Source organism: Callospermophilus lateralis, chromosome 1 (genome assembly GCF_048772815.1).
Source record: "Callospermophilus lateralis isolate mCalLat2 chromosome 1, mCalLat2.hap1, whole genome shotgun sequence".
Taxonomy (NCBI): Eukaryota; Metazoa; Chordata; class Mammalia; order Rodentia; family Sciuridae; genus Callospermophilus; species Callospermophilus lateralis.
In genome coordinates, this window is record NC_135305.1 from 6,878,142 (window position 1) to 6,896,068 (window position 17,927).

The following is a 17,927-nucleotide window of genomic DNA, read 5'->3' on the forward strand; positions in this document are numbered from 1 at the left end:
AGTTTCCTCACATCCTTCAGGATCCTTCCAATCTAATACCATTGCACTTCTATGGGGATTAGTAGCCACTCCTAGGCCTCGAAGCATTTGAGTGGCTTGTTGTAATGGCTAATGTTTTGGCCATTCCTGACTAGATATGATGCTAAGGTCTGCACCTGTGTCCAGTAGCCCATTAAAGTCGTGTCCTTGAATATTTAGTTTTAACATTGGGCGAGAATCTAAATTTAAAGACAACATAGCCCAATCTACACCTGTGGAGCCTAATCCCCTGGAACCTCTTTTTACACTATGACTAGGAAATTTATTATGTAGGCTGGGTATTATTAACAACTGTGCTATTCTATCTCCAGGTGAAATTACTGATATACCTCTTGGAGAACTAGCTATAATTTTTATTTCACCTACATAATCGGGATCAATTACCCCAGGACTTATCATAAGTCCTTTTAATGTAGATGAACTACGTCCCAATAATAAGCCTACTGCCCCTTGGGGAAGAGGTCCTTTTATTCCTGTGGGAATGATTTGAACTCCCATCTCTGGAGTTAGTACTGCTCTGGCAGAGACACAGATGTCCAACCCTGCGCTCCCTCGGGTTTGTCTGATGAGGGATTTAATGGACAATGTGTCCTGGGCACTATTCTGATGGTGTTGCTGGGTTCCTCCACTGCCCCGTATATTTGTGGTTGTGGGCCCCGGAGCATTGGGCCCCCTTGTCCGTTTTTTGGCAATGGAGCCTGTGCCTTTCTCCACGATATCGTGGGTAAATACCTGGTCCTTGTCCGTTTTTTGATAAGGGAGTACCCTCTATGGTGGTTTGAGAACGGCATTCATTAGCCCAATGTCTCCCTCTACGGCATCGTGGGCAAATACCCAGTATTCTATTTCTTTGATACCTAGTTTTGTTAAATCCTCCTCCTATGGGGCAACTCCTTTTAAAATGTCCTGTTTGTTCACAATCATAGCATGTTTTTGACCTGGCATCTAAAGCCTGTTGTACTGCAGCTGCCAAGACTTGCCCTTGTTCATTAATATCTCTACATAATTTAATATATGTGTTTAAATCTTCATGTCTCCATGTTCTAATAACCTCTCTGCAGCAACGATTTGCTTGGTCATAAGCCAGTTGTTTTATTAATGGCATTGCTTGTTCCGTATCCCCAAATATTTTGGCAGCCATTTGAGTTAGCCTATCTACAAAGTCAGCGTAAGGTTCATTAGCTCTCTGTATTACCTTAGATAGCTGACCTTGTAAATCTCCATGTCCTTGTAAAGTCTTCCATGCCCTAACTGCGTCTGCAGCAATTTGTGCATATATAGCAGGATCATATTCAATTTGTTGCCGCTGACCCTCATAAGGTCCTTTCCCTAGCAATATTTCTAGATTTCTTTGAGGGTAACCAGCTGTTGCATTTCGCCTAGCTGTCTCTGTGCAAAATTCCTCATTGGCAACCTTCCATAATAAATATTGTCCTCCATTTAGCACAGATTTACACATGCTAGCCCAATCTGCTGGCGTCATGTCCAAGTTAGTAATGGACTCGACCATGCTTACCATGAAGGGAGCTTGGGGACCATAGGTTGTTACAGCCTCCTTTAACTGCTTCACTTTTTTAAAATCTAAAGCACGGTGAATTCGCTGCCCTCCTGCCTGCTCAAGTACAGGGCATGCTAATCTTCGAGATCCTGTCTCAGGATCCCAATTATCAACTACGGGGTTTGAGGGCCACTCAGCTGTCTCTATCGGTGGGGATGTTGGTTGAACTAAACCCTCTTGTGATAAAACGGAGTTAGTAACAGCCTCCTGTTGTGGCCTTTTTCCTAATAACCCCTTTTCCTTTAAATTTTCTTCCTCTGTCTGACTAGCTCGAGAGACCTTCTCTTTTGCTTGATCTAAAATGTCTTTCTCCATGTTCTGAACCTCTAACAATTTACTTAACATCTTTTCAGTTTGTTTTAATCTACTATAAAGATAACGCAACCCAATAAGATAACACAAAACAAAACCGAAACTGAATGAAACAAAAACGGAATAAAAAATCATTGTATCAATTTTCTCTTCCTCAGGGCTGACAAACTTCAAACCTTTAGACAACCATTTTTTCCAGTTTGCCTGAGAAATTTCTAGGGATAGGCAGCTTGAAAGAAAAACAAAATAAATCAAAAGAAGAACACATTGTTTTTTGAAATGGTCACCCATTCTCTCGCCTTCCCCCAGGGGCGAGCAATTTCACTTACCCCCAAGCTTCAGGCGTTCCACAAACAAGCCACCAAGAAGCATTTAAATTTTATTTCACTCATTTATTAACTCCTGGCATTACTTCCTGAGCTTTAGCATCCTATTGAGAGCGACGTTGCCTGTGTCTACATAAAGGATTGTTGATGTTCTGTTTTCTTCTGCAAGTTGCATAGGTTCTTTTCTAATTCTGAGGTCTTTGGACCATTCTGAATTGATCTTTGTGTAGCAAGAGCAATAAAGGTCGAGTCTCATTATTCTACATGTGCATAACAAGTTGTCCCAGCACCATTGGTCTCCAATGTATGTTTTTGGCACCTTTGTCAAGGATCAGATGAATGTAGATGTGGTGAGTTTGTCTGTCTTCTTTTCTATACCTTTTATCTGTGTATCTTTTTATGCCAGTACCATGCAATTTTTGTTACAATAACTCTGGGGTATAATTTGAAATCAGGTATTGGAATGCCTCTAGCATTGCTCTTTTGGCTTACAATTGCTTTGGCTATTCTGCATTTTTTATTTGTTATTATTATTATTATTATTATTCCAGGATTGAACCCAGGGGTGCTTAACCACCATCCATAGCCCTAGCCCTTTTTTATATTTTATTTTAGAGACAGGGTCTTTCTGAGTTGTTAGGGCCTTGCTAAGTTGCAGGTCATGGCTTTGAACTCATGATCCTCCTGCCTCAGCCTCCTTAGCTGCTGGGATTCAGGCATGCACCACTGAGCCCAGTTAGTTTTTAGTATTCAAATGAATTTTAGGACTGTTTTTCCTAGTTCTGTGAAGAATGTCATTGGTATTTTGATGGAGACTGCATTGAATCTGTATATTGCGTTTGGTGGTATGGCCACTGTAACAATATTAATTCTGCCCATCTGTGAACATAGGAGGTCTTTTCATCTTCTTGTGTCTTCTTCCATTTCTTTCTTTCAGAGTTTTAATGAGGGCCTGAGAGCAGGCCATCACAGTGATGGGAGTGCAGGAGAGGGAGAGATTGGGTGGCAAGATAAGACTACATGAGGATTCAGTCCTACTCCTTATAACAAGTCAATTTGGGAGACCCATCTCAGGGTTGCAGGTGACCCACCTTAGTCTCTTCTAGGACATGTCCCCCCTTAGCTGAGGAACCCCCACTAGACCCCACCTCTTACCTGTCCCACATCTCTTAACATCACCATGCGGAGAACCAATTTCCATATAGGAAAGAGATGTCTGATTCATTCTACTGCATGAACCTTGGGGGGACACATTTAAACTCAACCATGGCAGTTCCAAGCAGATGTTCAAGCTGTGCTCCTTTTGGATATATTATCACCATGAATTGTATTTATAAATGTCCTAATATCCAACTATTTTTTGCAATTTTACTTAGTAATGCAGGGTTAGTCTTTTAAATGACTGTTTTTTGATATTTGTTTATCATTTTTATAAATATTCATAAGTGAACCCACCTTTGCTAGTTAACAGCACTTCAAAAATTGGTTTGTTTGCCCTAGCCTCTGCTGACCCATGTTCTCAGAGTCCCACCTTCATGAAAAATGATAGACATGGCAGTAGACTGTATTTTGACATGTCATACAGACATGGAGTGTAACTTGCCATTCTTGTGGTTGTACATGGCATGGAGTTACTGGTTGTGTATTCATACATGAACATAGGAAAGGGATGTCTGATTCATTCTACTGCCTTTCCCATTCCCATCCCTCCTTCATTCCCCCCATTCCCTGTTCCAATCTTCTAATGTCTTCTTCAGTTTCTTTCTTTAGCCTTCTGTAGTTTTCATTGTAGAGGTCTTGATTCTCAAGATTTTTTTTTGAGGTGGTTGTGAATGGGATAGCTTTCTTAACTTCTCTTTCAGCTCATTTATCATTGGTGTAGAGGAACATGATTATTTATGTGTGTTAATTTTATATCCTGCTACTTTGCTGAATTCATTTTTGAGTTCCAGAAGTTTTCTGGTAGAGTGTTTTGGGTCTTCTAAATATAGAATCATGGCATTGGCAAATAGGTATAGCTTGAGTTCTTCTTTTCCTATTCGTATCCTTTTAATTTCGTTCTTTTGCCTAATGCTCTGGATATAGTTTCAAGGCCTATATTTAGTAGGACTAATGAAAGAGGGCATCCCTATATTGTTCTAATTTTTAGAGGGAATGCTTTCCATTTTTCTCCATTTAGAATGATGTTGGCCTTGAGTTTAGCATACATTACTTTTGCAGTGTTGAGGTTTACTGCTACTGTCCCTAATTTTTCTAGTGTTTTCAACATGAATGCATGCTGTATTTTGTCTAGTGCTTTTCCTGCATCTGTGGAGATAATCATGTGATCCTTGATTTTAAGTCTGTTGAGTGGTGAATTATATTTATTTATTTCCATATGTTGAACCAATTTTGCATCCTTGGGATGAGCCCCACTTGGTCATGGTGAACTATCTTTTTAATATGTTTTTGGATATGATTTGCCAGCATTTGGATATGATTTGCCAGCATTTTATTAAAAATTTTTGCATCTATGTTCATCAGGGATATTGGTCTGAAATTTTCATTCCTTGATGTGTCTTTGTCTGCTTTTGGTGTCAGGGTCATACTAAATTCACAGAATGTTTGGAAGGGTTCTGAAGGAAGGCTTTTGGGAGACAGTTAGTATTAGTTGAGGTCAGGAGGATGGGTCTCCACCATGGTGTAAGTGTCCTACTTTGGGGGCCATATCAGATCCAAATCATAACAATATTTAAGTACAATCCATTTTCATCATGGATATTTATTAACTTTCATGAGTGTGTTTGATGGGCATGAATAATTCAGGCTTTCTGATGAGTTTTGAAGCTACTGAGTGAGTCTGTGCCTGTAAAAGCCCACCTTGGCACACGTGACCACTGCTGTTGTATGAATAATGAACTATTTTTTGTCTCTGATCCAGAAGTCTGATGTCTTCTACCAGAATCCATGGAACTGTCAGCAGGCCAACTTGTGGGCTTACAAGTGGCATAAGTCATACCCTTCACTGTTCCTGACAGTCCCTCAGTCTGATACAATGTAGATGGATGTGTCAGCAGTGGGTCCATGACACTGTGATCCCTCAAGATAGTATATTGCTGAGATTTTACAGGGAGAAGAGGCAGGTGAGAGAGTAAAACCTCATTACATTTCTAAATCTATTTGGTATGTGGCCAATAGACTATAGCAGTGGTTAACTGCACAGATAGTCCCCCAAATATGGGTATGCTACTTCTAATTTTTAAGATGCAGGTCACTGTCTTCTGTATAGCTTATAACTTTGACACATAAACTAGATAACTATTGCACACACACATACACACAAAAGAAAATGCAGCTGGGTAGGGTGGTGTACATCTGTAATCCCAGCAGCTTGGGAGGCTGAGGCAGGAGGATCACAAGTTCAAAACCAGCCTCAGCAACTTAGCAAGACCCTAAGCAACTCCTGAGACCCTGTCTTTAATAAAATATAAAAAGGACTGGGTGTGTAAGTCAGTGGTATGGCACCCCTGAATTCAATCCCTGGTACCAAAAAAAAAAAAAGAAAGAAAAAGAAAATACATCTGATTTCACTTCTAAGTGTGAACGGAAAATGAGCAAATATCAGAAATGAAATTCAACAATGTAATAAAACGTGATATATCAGGACTAATAAAGTTTCTTGTAATGAAAACATGGATTACTATTGGGGAACCTATACAGTTCACTGTATTAATAAATATAAGGACAAAATCATTTGATTATCTTTCATTGATGAAAGACATCAAACAAAATTCAAACAGTGTTTTATGTGAAGATAATTAAATAGGGGTTAGTGGTATATTTATTATCTTTAGCCACAATAATGCTTCCTAACCAATGACTGGCTCCCTGTCTGTCACTTGCATGTTTGTGTTTGGTTGGGTTTCAGTGGACTGAAGCTGGCTCAGCTCAGCAGCTCTGGACCTCTCTGTGGCTCTCTGGGGTATTAGTCAGAGTTAGAGAAACAGAATCAATTGCATCCATCTATATTTTCTCTGAATCTGTGTCTACATTTAGATACATAGAGCCTTCCCTCTGTGTCCGCAGATTCCACAGCCACGGATTCAGATCAGAAACGCAATAGGCACACATCGTTGCCTCTGAGATTTTTCCTTGTGCTTTTTCTCTACAAAACAGCAATGGACACACAGTTACAATTGTATTAGGTATCATAAGTAATGAAAAGAATTCTTAAAGTGAAGGGATCATGTGTGCAGGTTATACTGAAATGCAATGCCATTTTATTTATTTATTTATTTATTTATTTATTGTTGGTTGTTCAAAACATTACATAGTTCTTGATATATCATATTTCACACTTTGATTCAAGTGGGTTATGAACTCCCATTTTTACCCCATATACAGATTGCAGAATCACATCAGTTACACTTCCATTGATTTATATATTGCCATACTAGTGTCTGTTGTATTCTGCTGCCTTTCCTATCCTTTACTATCCCCCCTCCCCTCCCCTCCCCTCCCCTCCCCTCTTCTCTCTCTACCCTCTCTACTGTAGTTCATATCTCCCCCTTGTATTATTTTTCCCTTTCCCCTCGCTTCCTCTTGTATGTAATTTTGTATAACCCCGAGGGTCTCCTTCCATTTCCATGCAATTTCCCTTCTCTCTCCCTTTCCCTCCCACCTCTCATCCCTGTTTAATGTTAATCTTCTTCTCATGCTCTTTGTCCCTACTCTGTTCTTAGTTACTCTCCTTATGTCAAAGAAGACATTTGGCATTTGTTTTTTAGGGATTGGCTGGCTTCACTTAGCATAATCTACTCTAATGCCATCTGTTTCCCTCCAAATTCTATGATTTTGTCATTTTTTAATGCAATGCCATTTTATATAAAGGACTGAACACCTACAGAAAATTTTCGGCAGATACCAAGGAACAATTTTTTTCTCATTTATTTATTTTTATTCTTATCTGTATTGAAAGAGAGAGAGACAGGAAGATGAAGAGAAAGAAGGGAGAGAAAGAGAGACACTTATTTAAAGGAATTAGCTCACACAATGGTGGGGACTGGCAAGTACAAGGTCCAACCCACAAGTTGTCAAGTGTCAGGCTGGAAAGCAGCTCAGAGTTAAGGTCTTGAGTCCACAATCCACAGGGCAAGCCAGCAGTCTTAATCTCAGGCAAGGCTTCTACTTTGCAGTCTTGAGGCTGAATTCCTTGTTCTTTGGGAAACTTCAGTCTCTGATCTTAAGACTTTCAACGGATTGGATGATGCTCACCCACATCATGGAGGGTGACCTGCTTTACCCAAAGCCTCCTGGCTTCTTGTCGATTGCAGCTAACAGTACCTTCATACAAGCATCTGGGGAATATTTGACCCAATACCTGAGTACAGCAGCCTAGACAAGTTGGCACACTAAGCCAACCATCACATCACATGTGGGCTGTCTGGGGTCCCTCTGCTCTGTCTCATTTGTCCTTTTCCTGAACCAGCAGACTGCTCCCACTCCTACAGAAGTAACACGCATGTGAAAAAAGAACAGAGAATCTTGTCCAGTAAGCAAGGGCCTGTAGGAAATGTCTGGGTGAAGGGTTTTTATAGCATTGCAAATTAAAAACTGCTCCTTGCTGCTGCTCAGCTCTTACTATTGCTTTGGACAGAGAGTAGTAACATCGGGTGCTGTGAACTTGGGGTCATTCTTTCTGAACCACAGGGTGCTCCTGGTGGGACCCGTGCACTGTGTTCAGCACTTCAGACTGTTCAGATTTGGGCTGTGGGTTCAAATCCCAGGAGGACGGCCTGCAGCTCTGCCTTGGCTAAGAAGTGTGACAGTCCACTACCTCCAGTCCTCCACTTCAAAAACCAAGGATAGGGTACGCTTCCCATCCCAGGACTCCTATGTGGTTTAAATGAGTTAACTTATGTAAAGTTCTTAAAGCAGTGCCTGGTACACAGAAAGTGCTCTTTGCATATTAGTCATTATTGGTCATTCTTTCTGTAAACCACATTTTTGTTTTTCTGTAGCTATTTCTCTGTAACTGGGACTGACCTTTTCTTGCAAAAACCCCAGGTTGGATGGTGAATCCAAAGCTGTGGGTGTTCACCAAAAACCATGTGTTCCTCCAGTCCTCACTGCTCTTGCAGTTAGTTGGGCCAGGTATCCAGGTTCTGGTCAAGAGATGTGGATTAAGAAACAGGCAATGAGAAAGGCCACAGCTCAGGTTCTGTGTAGATGTGTTCTGTTTAAGAGCTTAGCACACAGGGGTGCTTCCTCAACAAAACAACGTGACTTGGATGGCAGGAAATGAGGGCCAAATACAAAACGTAATCAATAACACAACAGAACGTAAAGTGAAATGGGACCTGTGAGCTATAAACTCGAAGTGAAGGCTAGTTGCAAATGAAGATGTCTGCCATGCCCTCTGGGACCTAAGTTGCAGATGGAGCCAGAGATCCCAGGATGGGGCTAATGTGGCCTCCTACAATAGCACCAGCACCCGCCTCTTACTTATGCAAACCCTCCCCGGAGTAAAGTCATTTGATTTCAGTCCCTGGAATTTCCATATTGAATTTACAATAAGTTCTTCCAGAAAAGAAATCATCAAAAGAGAGAGTCTGAGCTGGGCCTGGTGGTTCACTCCTGTACCTGGGAGATTGAGGCAGGAGGATGTGAGTTCAAAGCCAGCCTCAGCAACTTAGAAAGGCGCTAAACAACTCAGTGAGACCCTGTCTTTAAATAAAATACCCCAAAACACATCTGGGTATGTGCCTTAGTGGTTGAGTGCCCCTGGGTTCAATCCCCGGTGCCAAAGAAAAGAAAGAAAAAAAAGTGACAAGCTGGAAAAACATTCAACATTAGATTTACATTCTGTATCAGTCAGGTTAGGTCCAATTATGCTGCAGTAATAAACACTTCCAAACTCTCAGTGTCTGAATGCTAGCCTGATCTTTGCACTGCTCTGCTGCAGGTCTGGGTAACTCCAAGTTCAGCTTGCAGAAAATGCCAAATATTGGAATTAAAATTAGATGACTGTTTCAATTATGGGCTAAGCAACAACATTTTCATTACTTAGGCAATAGAAGACATGGTAAATAGCTACATAATACCTTTAAGAATTGACCAAGTGAAGTCATTTACAGAATAATTTAAATTAGATGATTAGAAGATTTATATACTGTGTAATGATTGTGGCAAACACTTTGTTCAATCAGAAGAGAAAAAGAAAATTAGAACCACTGTCTTAGACTAACATTTTGGGGAGAATCTTCACAACCTAAATTACATGGTAACTATATCACTACCTATGCTCAGAGGGTCTCAGGTCTTTCCTGCAATGGCCTCCTTTTAATTACTGTGGTCAGATCTGTGGGGAATGTCTTAGAAAACATATTTTTGATTATTTCTTTTGCTGAGAAGAAACTTTTTAGTTTGAATCCATCCCATTTATTGATTCTTGATTTTATTTCCTGTGCTTTAGGAGTCTTGTTAAGGAAGTCAGAGCCTAATCCAACATGATGAAGATTTGGGCCCACTTTTTCTTCAATTGGGCATAGGGTCTCTGGTCTAATTCCTAGGTCCTTGAGCCACTTTGAGTCCAGTTTTCCCAGCACCATTTGTTGAAGAGGCTATCTTTTCTCCAATGTATGGCTTTGGCGCCTTTGTCTAGTATGAGATAACTATTTGTTAACTATATTTGTCTCTGTGTCCTCTATCCTGTACTGTTGGTCTACATGCCTATTTTGGTGCTGATATCATGCTGTTTTTGTTACTGTTTCTCTGTAGTATAGTTTAAAGTCTGGTACTATCATGCCTCCTGCTTCACTATTCTTGCTAAGGATTGCTTTGGCTATTCTGGGTCTCTTATTTTTTCAAATGAATTTTGGGACTGCTTTTTCTACTTCTATAAGGAATGAAATTGGAATCTCATTGAATCTGTATAACACTTTTGTTAGTATGGCCATTTTTTACAATACTAATTCTTCTCAGCAAAAGAAGCAATGATTGAGTGAAGAGAGCTTACAATTTGGGAGCTCATTTTTGCCACATGCACATCAAATAGAGAACTAATCTCCAGGATATATAAAGAACTCAAAAAAATAACACCAAAAAACCCCACAAACAACCCAGTCAACAAATGGGTTAAGAAGCTGAACAGATACTTCTCAGAAGAAGATATACAGTCAATCAATAAATGTATGAAAAAATGATCAACTTCTCTAGTAATTAGAGAAATACAAATCAAAACTACTCTAAGATTTCATCTCAATCCAGTCAGAATGGCAACTACTAAGGATACAAACAACAATAAGTGTTGGCGTGGATGTGGGAGAAAAGGCACACTTATACATTGCTGGTGGGAGTGCAAATGGGTGCAACCAATCTGGAAAGCAACATGGAGAATCCTTGGGAAACTGCAAATGGGACCGCCATTGGACCCAGGTATCCCACTCCTAGGTTTATTCCCCAACGACTTAAACATAGCATACTGCAGGGACACAGCCACATCAATGTTTATAGCAGCACAATTCACAATAGCTAAACTGTGGAACTAACCTAGATAGATGAACCAGCCCTTCAATAGAAGAATGGATAAAGAAGCTGTGGTGTATCTATACACAATGGAATATTGCTCAGCACTAAAAGAGAGTAGAATTATGGTATTTGCAGGAGAATGGATGGAATTGGAGAATATCATGCTAAGTGAAATAAGCCAATCCAAAAACCAAGGACCGAATGTTTTCTCTAATCCATAATGGGGGGGGGGGCATAGAATGAGTGTAGAAACTTTGGATGGGGCAAGGGGAGAGGGGTAGGAAAGATGGTGGAATGAGATGGATAACATTGCCCTAGGTACATGTATGATTGCACAAATGGTGTGACTCTACTTCCTGAACAACCAGAGAAGTGAAAAATTCGGCTCCATCTTTACAATGAATCAAAGAGCTTTCTACTGTCATGTATAACTGATTAAAACTAATAAAAAATAAATGAAAAAAATCATACAAAAACATATCTTTGAAGTTCCTAGGTTTTTTCTTCCTTAGTTTGTCTCTAAAGTACTGTCCTTCCTCATAACATTGTTCTCCACAAGCCTACTGCAGTTTTCCTCTTGTCAGAGCAACATCAAAATTCTTCCCAGACACTTAAGCCTTAGAAAGAATGAGAACCGGGTCTTTCCTGCAAGAAGGTATCTAAGAAAGAAGCGACCTGGGAAAGAAAAGAAACAGGGAACGTTTGCCCAGGCCTGAATGCAGGAGCCCTGGATGTGGACAAGCCTCCAGAAGGAGAGGCCAGCCATTGTGTCTCTGGCACAGACTTTTCTGAGCGACCCACTGCTCCTCCAGCCTCTGTGCTCCTTATCCCGGGTCAGGGTTCAATGGCTCCAGCAGGGGAATTCTGGTTTGTTCCATTTCTGAGGTTACAAGTACAAGCGCCTGGTTTCCTGCCCTGGGCTCCTGCCCACTTCCTGCTCTGGGCCTCACAGCTGAAGCAGTCCTTTCGAGGGTGTCCTGGAGTTGGCTAGCATTTGCTGAAAAGTGAACAGCAGATGTTCTCCATGAATTCCCTCATCTTTGCACTTTCCCGCTTCCTTGATTTACTCTCCCAAGGAGATGAGCATGTGTGGACCCCAGCAGAAGAGATAGAGAGGAGTGCACAGGGCTGTGTGGCCACAGAAGACCAGAAAGGAGGCCATTCCTCTTGTCTGTTGGCCGGCCTGGTGGTGAGTCTGCTTGTGTGTACATTCTTGTGTCTGCCTGTATTTTGTTTGCGTGTATGTGTGTGTTGTGGGCGGGTGTGTGTATCCATTTCCATATTTGTGTATGTTGTGTGTGAGAGCTGTTTGTGTATGTGTGTTAGGAATCTTTGTGTTTGTGGTTGTGTGTACCCTTCTCTGTGTGTATGTGTGCAGGTGTGTGGGAGTGGTTCCTGTGTTGTGTGTGTGCCTTTGTGTTTCTGTGTGTGCTCTGTGTGTGTTTGAGGTATTATAGGAAGAACTGTGACTCAGAAGTTAGGAGCACTGTGTGCCCTGTGACCGGCTCCCTGCTTGGTGTGTGTCAAGCTGCTTCTGTGTGTTTCTCTTTCTTCCAGAGCAGCACAACAAGCTGGTGACATCTGCTCCATCTTCTGGAGACAATAAACACAGGGGGACCAGCAGGGTTGGTGCTGCTCAGAGCAGGGCCCTGGGGAGGCTGCCTGGTTCAGAGGGTGCAGACCCGTCCTTGGGCTGTGCTGGACACGGTGCAAACCACAAGTCCTGCTCGCAGTGCCTCAGGTGCTCCTCACCCCCTCCGCCCTGTCCTGCTGGCCACAGGCCTCTGCTAAGCCGCCTGTGTCCTTACAGTGGAATGAGGTTGCAATGGCACAGAGGTACTTCAGTTTCCACTGGACGTAGGGAACCTGGGGACAAAGCGCCTGGGAGGGTCTACAGTTAGCCAGCCACGTTCTCAGGGGTGGACGCAGTGGCCTGCTTGTCCCCTGGGGCCTGCTGACTGGGGGAGGACTGTGTTCTTGCCAGCGTGGGGCTGGCCATGACCCAGTGTGGCTGTCCACCTGTCCAGCTTCCTTTCTCCTTGAAGTCACCAAATCTTCCTGGGCCACCTCCATTCCAGCCTATCCTGTGAGAGCTGGCGTTCATTAAATGAAGTCACTGCTACAAAGCCAAGTCCACAGTGCTTCTCCACTGGCTAGCCCTTGGGATTTCCTGGAGGACTAAATAATCTGCCAGGTGAACAGAGCAGGAGAGACAGCCCGCAGTGCTGTGTGGAGAGAAAACCGTGTCGGTCAAGGTCTGTGTATCTGGGCTTCCACGGTTCCCCTAGATTAACGGGGCTGTGCCTATCCTCCCATGTTCTGGAAAAGCAGTCAAGAGCCTTGTAATCTCCTCAATCCAGAGAAAATGACCCAGACACAGCACATGGGCTCTTGTCACACAGGACCACATTAAGCCCTGCAGAAGTGCTCAGCGCTCTCCTTGTGTGGCTCATGGAAGTCCTGGTTGAGATAATGTGACTCTGATTTTCAAAGAGGTCTAGGAGTTAAAAAGGTTATAAATATGTTGGGACCATGTGGGGAGGGGCCTTCATGGTATCTTCCATGTCAGGCTCAACCTTCACCGTGAAGGGACATTGAGGCACATCACTGACACTGAGGTATCTGGCTCACAGCAGGGCATTGTGAAGGTCCCATAGCTGTCTTCTGGGCCAGCTCTCAGCCCTCCCAGCCTTCACTGTTGCGCCTTCTCCAAAGATCAAGCCCAGATGGCTCTGTCTGTCCCCAAGGGTCAGCCCCTCCCCACAACTTCCTGCTCAGGTCCTGCAGGCCCACTCAGCCATAGGAACCTACCTGCCACTCCAAGACACAAGGGTTAGGGTCACGCCTGCCTCGGTGTCTCTTCCACCCCTCCTCTCTCCCTGCACAACAGCTCCTGGACCCTGTCCACCCACCCACTTCGGGCTCCAGGCCAGCAGCCCTTTTCTCTAGGAAATCTCTTCAACTCATGATGGAGACCACCATGAGTCAGGCAGGGCAGGGGGCTAGGCCCTCTTCTCATGCAGTCCTCCCCAACCTTAAACCAACGCAGACATCTTCTGTCTGGCAAAGGAAGGCAAAAGGCAGCGTCCCTTAAAATGCAATTGAAAAATCAGTCAAATGGATCATTGCTTTCTCTAGGTGGAGGAAGACTATGTCCAGATTCCCCGAGAGACTTCTCCAAAAGAGCTGTGCCGGGAACCTACACCAGAGCTGTCAGGAGGTAAAGCCACTTTCCCAGCAGAGGGGGGCGTGGGGTGTGCAGGTGGGACATGCTCACCTTCCTAGCCTTGGCTAAGGCCAGCAAGCCCTCGGTCCTCATGTCAGTGCTTATCTGGCTGTGAGTGACTGCTGCCATCAGGTGACCCTGGGAACAAGCAGAATGGACTCTGTGGCTGCTGCCCATAACAGGGTTCAACCCTCTCAAAGCTTAGCTTGTCATCTCACCTGGGAGGGCGGAACTTAGGAATGCTGAACACTCCAGAGGAAATCCCTCATGGTGATTTAATGTACTGTACCAAAATGATTTTTTTACTTTATGAACTTGAAGAGCCTGGGCCATCAAGAAAAAGTCTATCCCATAGGAAATTTCGTATTCGGCCCTTTTTACCTCTTCTTACATCAGCCAGGTTCGACGTTACCTCAAAACTCCTCCCAGATCCCAGGTGATGTATCTGGCTCTGAGTCCCGTGATGGGAGCCAGCTCCACTGCTCAGCAGGGAATCCCTCACTTCCCCTGCCCTGTGTTGGCCAGAGGCCAGAATGAGTACCCCACACCCACTTCCTGGAAACTGCTCACTTGCTCAAATGCCTGTCCTGCCCTCTTGAGAAGCTGGAGGGAGCCAGAATTGGTCAGGGTGGGTCATCCCAGGGTGCAGAGGCAGGAGCAAAGCCCATGGGTGCTGAGGAGATTCAGGAGAAGACAGTGTCCAGCTGCCTTGGGGAGTCTTAGGAATGCTGGACACTCCAGAGGAAATCCCTCATGATTTTTTAATGTATTGTAACCAAAATGATTTTTTTACTTTATGAACTTGAAGAGCCTGGGCCATCAAGAAAAAGTCTATCACATAGCTCTGTGATCTGCCATCCATCAGTGTCTTTCATGGGGACCAGACTTGGAAACCAACCAATATTTGCCACTTCTTTATGTGCATTTGACCTTGGTGCCTTGCAGTCAGGAGAGGAGAATTCCCACCTGGCCTCCAGCCGCAGTCATAGCTAAACAAATTCCCAGGGTTAGGTGCACATCTCCAAGTCTCCTCTCTTGACCGATGGACCTGACATTCTACTGGAGGAGAAAGTTCAGCCCCACCTTCAAGGACACGGGTTAAGCATGAGAGTCCAGGACAGGTCGCAGAGAGAGATCTCAGCCTGCGTCTCTCCCACCCCAACCTGGGACCACCTGCCCTCTGGGATGGAGTGCACCTACGGGCGTAGCTCCTGATAAGTGGGGAGGATGGACCCTAACCCTGTTTCCTGTGTTTTTATGAATTTGTTGAATGCTTCTAGGTCTGAGGGATAAAGAACCTACTCCAAGGAAACTGGGGCTCATCCTGGTGGGGAAATCGGGAAGTGGGAAGAGTGCAACAGGGAACAGCATCCTTGGCAGGAGAGAATTTGAGTCTAAACTCAGCAGCAGACCAGTGACCACAACCTTCCAGAGAGGCTGCCGAGAGTGGGCAGGGATGGAACTGGAGGTGATCGACACCCCTGACATTTTGTCTCCTGGGGTCCCGCCAGGAGCGGCGGCTGCAGAGGTCTGTCAGGCCTGCACCTTCTCCTCCCTGAGGCCTCACGCGGTGCTCCTGGTGACACAGCTGGGCAGGTTCACCAGGGAGGATCAGCAGGCTGTCAGGCGCCTCCAGGAGGTCTTCGGAGCGGGGGTCCTGGCTTACACCATCCTGGTGTTCACCCGGAAGGAAGACCTCGCAGGGGGCTCCTTGAAAGAATATGTGCGAGAGACCGACAACCAGAGCCTCGCCACGCTGGCTGTGCTGTGTGAGCAGCGCCACTGCGGCTTCAACAACAGGGCAGAGGGGCCGGAGCAGGAGGCCCAGCTGCAGGAGCTCATGCAGCAAGTGGAAGGCATCCAGTGGGAAAACGATGGCTGTCCTTACAGCAACAGGCTCCCCAATACCACCAGCAGAGCGCTGCTCTAGAAGCACAGAAGGACAAATGACCCCAGAGCAGGGTTCTGAGGAGGCGATCAGTGAGGGATCCTGGCTAGAAGTGCTTCCCAAGTGCAGAAAGCATTGAGAAGACTGACAGGTGCCTCCTGAAGAGCAGGCCCATTTGAGCAATGCTGGACGTGAGCAGGAGATTTGCTCAGCGCTCCGTGCCCCTGTGTCCAGCAGGGCTACTTGCTCTATTCATGGAGCACCGCCTGGTCCCCAGGTCACAGCATCTGGTGGTTCAAGGTGGTGGAGCCTTGTTCCAGGGTGTCTGCTCAGAGCCTCCCTCCTCTCCATCCCAAAGCCCACTGTCCTCATATGGAACCTTCCATCCCATTAGCATTTCCTGGGGGCCCTTGTCTGCACCCTAATACAGCCAAAGCATCTTGAGGGCAGGCTTGCTGCTCTTTGCCTTCCCAGGGCTTCCTGGCCATTGGAGTGGGTTAGCATAGCCACAACCCAGTGTAGCTGTTGGCCTGGTGACTTCCCATCTCTTGGGCTTTGCTCTGGTGTCCAGCAGGGGTGGGTAGATGGCTGTTAAGGCACCTGCTGTGTGGAGGGAGGAAGGAACAGGGGCTCTGACACATGGGGAGGGATGGGCCTGGGTCCAGGGAGGAGAGTGAGCAGGAGCAGAGAGGGAGAAAGTTTCTCTTGAGCTCTAACAAGTGAAGTCAGGGTCAGAGTATTCGAGAAGCTGGCCTTGGGCAAGTGTGTGGGCCCTAGCCCTGGCTGCAGGGTGTGGTGGCCCTCGAGGTGCCAGGTGGGCAGAGTGGGCAGCCCGACTCCCCCAAGGGGGACTTAGCCTGGGGGTTACAGGTTACTTCCGTCTTCCCTCGGGTTCCATGCCCGTCATTAGCTCTGCCCTGTGTACTGGAGGGTGAAGGCAGTTTTCAGCCCTGTGCCCAGCTTCTCCCTTGACAGTGGGGGGGGGGGGGGTCTGCAGGTGAACGGGCTCCCCAGCAAGGTATCTGTGGTGGGTTGACTGGAGGGAGGCAGGAAAGAAAGGGAACCTGCAACGGAAGGTGATGGGTGCCCTAAACATCTTGGGGGCACCGTCTGGTTGATAGGAGAACTCCCAATGCACGGGTGTCTTCCTGGGTGAGCCCCCTTGAGGCTGTTCCTGCACTACGCTGTCAGGAGTGACAGTAGGCATGCTGAGAAGGGAGGAGGATGTTAGCCTGCCTCTGGCTTCTGATAGGAAGCCGTTCAACCACCTAAGCAAGCAGAGGTGTCTCAGAGGCACCTCAAATTCTTTGAGGCTCAAGATATTCCTGGGAATTGTGATTAACCAACTGATGGGAAGCCACAGGGAAAAGATCTCCCAATACAGCCCCTTCTCCATTCTTCAAGCCTTGAGGCAGAGGGCTCTGGCTGCCTTCCTCTGGAAGGGCGGGAAGTGGAGGTGGTAGTGACCCTGCTGAGGACCGTGGGAGATCAGCAGACACAGCCTTATCTGCCTGGTGGCTCCTCTGCTGGTTGGAGGTCCTCACAGACCCCAGGACCTGCACCTACCACTCAGACCTGCCTCACCAGGCTCTCCCAGAGGGGCAGCCTCCGAAGAAAGTGTAAATATGTCCCTGGCTCTTTCAGAGCAGAACAGAGTCATTTTGGTGTACAGTTGAGAGAGTCTTTGTGCCAGACCATTTATTGACTCGGCCATCCACTTCCTGCTGGACTGACTGGGCAGCATTTATCACCGATTCAATTCTCACAGTTCCTAAGATTTATGTCAAAGTTTTTATTTCTGTTCACATCTTCTACTTTTCCTATTTGAATAAAATATTGATTTGATGAAAGTAGCTTTGATTTATTATGGTGAGCCAATTTCCTCTTCAGACTACATTGTTGTTTTTTTGTGTGTGGGGGGGAGTGGTACCAGGCTACCAGGGATTGATCTCAGGGGCACCTGACCACTGAGTCACATCCCCAGCCCTATTTTTGTATTTTATTTAGAGACAGGGTTTCACTGAGTTACTTAGTGCCTCCCCATTGCTGAGGTGGCTTTGAATTGTGATC

At 45.3% G+C, this 17,927-nt stretch overlaps 1 protein-coding gene across 1 annotated transcript; it reads left to right on the forward strand.

Moving 5' to 3' along the window:
• The first annotated feature begins 11,700 nt into the window (after positions 1-11,700).
• On the forward strand, positions 11,701-16,302 carry Gimap6 (GTPase, IMAP family member 6). The gene is made up of 3 exons (XM_076859550.2): positions 11,701-11,932; positions 13,882-13,963; positions 15,250-16,302. Exons 1-3 carry the CDS (start codon positions 11,759-11,761, stop codon positions 15,897-15,899), a joined length of 906 nt encoding a protein of 301 aa, XP_076715665.2. The 5' UTR covers positions 11,701-11,758; the 3' UTR covers positions 15,900-16,302.
• Positions 16,303-17,927: the final 1,625 nt, after the last annotated feature.